At 63.3% G+C, this 1,422-nt stretch overlaps 1 protein-coding gene across 1 annotated transcript in view; it reads right to left on the minus strand.

Moving 5' to 3' along the window:
* Positions 1-7: 7 nt before the first annotated feature.
* Positions 8-1,422, minus strand: part of LOC104159209 (talin-1-like) — a gene marked incomplete at its 3' end in the record, with an annotated part of 14,646 nt that continues 13,231 nt past the window's right edge. The window contains 6 exon segments of the mRNA XM_009697057.1: positions 8-66; positions 142-244; positions 353-481; positions 633-767; positions 927-1,040; positions 1,257-1,370. Of these exon segments, the coding sequence (XP_009695359.1) occupies positions 8-66; positions 142-244; positions 353-481; positions 633-767; positions 927-1,040; positions 1,257-1,370 (654 nt within the window).

The raw sequence follows: 1,422 nt of genomic DNA on the forward strand, positions 1-1,422 counted from the left end.
CTGCCACGCCACGGGCAGCCTGGCTGAGTGAGCGCAGGGCCTGGGCCACCTCTCGGGCAGCAATCCCTGGGGGGATGGAGAGGTCAGTGGCTGAAGGCATGGCCCCCTCCCCTCTCCCCACCCCGGCACGGAGACCGGTACCTGTGTAGTTCTCGTTTCCCTGGGCCACCTCTCCCAGGAGGTGAGCGATGGCAGAGCTGACGGCTTTTGTGCTGTTCCCCAGGTCCTGGGCACACTTCTCCATCTGCGGGGGGATAAGTGGGGAAATGCTGGTGGGCTGCATGTTCTGGTGGCTCCCTCACTCCAGCACCCACCCCACATCGCTCCATGCCACCTTTCTCCACGCCCTCACCGTCTCTCCCGGCAGAGGCTTGAGTTTGCCATCACGGGCAGCTGCCTTGGCTTCCTGCAAGTCCCTCTCCAGGCTCTGCACCAGACCCAGCGCGGAGTCTATCTCCAGAGGTCCGCATGCCTCCTGAGCCTGCGATGGGGGAGAAGGGAAGGTAAGGGGGGCAACCGCTGAGCTCACTCTCCTGTGGCAGAGACTATGACTTGCACCGGGATGTCCCATTCTTCCTCCCAGCTCCACACAGCCGGCGTCCCTCCGCAGGATGGGACCCAGCCTCTCTCACCTTCTGGGCAGCTGTGCGGAGCTCAGCCAGAGCTGCGGCCAAGTTCTTGGCACACTGGCTGAGCTGCATCGCAGAGGCTTGGTCCGTGATGGTAGGGACAGGGGCCTTGGCTGCAGCTACCATCTTCCCACCAGGCTGCGTGGCCAAAAGAAAAAGCAGTGAGAAGGGGATGAACACGCAGCATCTCTCTGCTGCCCAGGTGCAGTAGGTTTCCCAGTATCTTAGGAGGGCCAGGCACGGTAGGAAAGATTTAACGCCAGAGCCAGTGTGGGACGCTCCGGGCAGCGCAGGTACCTGCAGGAAGTTCTGGCTTGCAGCAATGAGAGCCAGCTGGGCGCTGGGGCTGTCTGGTTGGGACTGACTTCCTCGCACGCCCTGCACCAGCATCGGAATCTGCTCTGCCACCACCTGCCAGAGAGGAGGGTCACTGGAGAGGCTTGGCTGGGAGGAGACGGGTCTAATCCAGGACCAGTGACTGAAAGATCAGCTCCTGGGGGAGCTGCGTGAGGACCCCAAGGTCCTGGCTGCCCACTGCAGCCGAGCACAAAGCCCCGGCACAGATAATGGGAGAAGGGATGGGGAGAGGCAGAGCAGTAGATGCCAGGATCAGGCCCAGGTCCTTACCTTGCAGCTCTGGACCAGCTGCTGCTGTGCAGCAGGATTCTTGTTGGAGGAGGCTGCGTGCTGTGCGGCAGCGATGGTCTGGGTGGCGGAGGCTGCAGCTTGCTTGGCTGCGTGCTGGCAGAGGGAGGCATGGGTTAGCACTGGGGGCGGGGGCGGCCGGCCCGAG

Source organism: Cariama cristata, unplaced genomic scaffold (assembly GCF_000690535.1).
Source record: "Cariama cristata isolate BGI_N322 unplaced genomic scaffold, ASM69053v1 scaffold27523, whole genome shotgun sequence".
Classification (NCBI taxonomy): domain Eukaryota; kingdom Metazoa; phylum Chordata; class Aves; order Cariamiformes; family Cariamidae; genus Cariama; species Cariama cristata.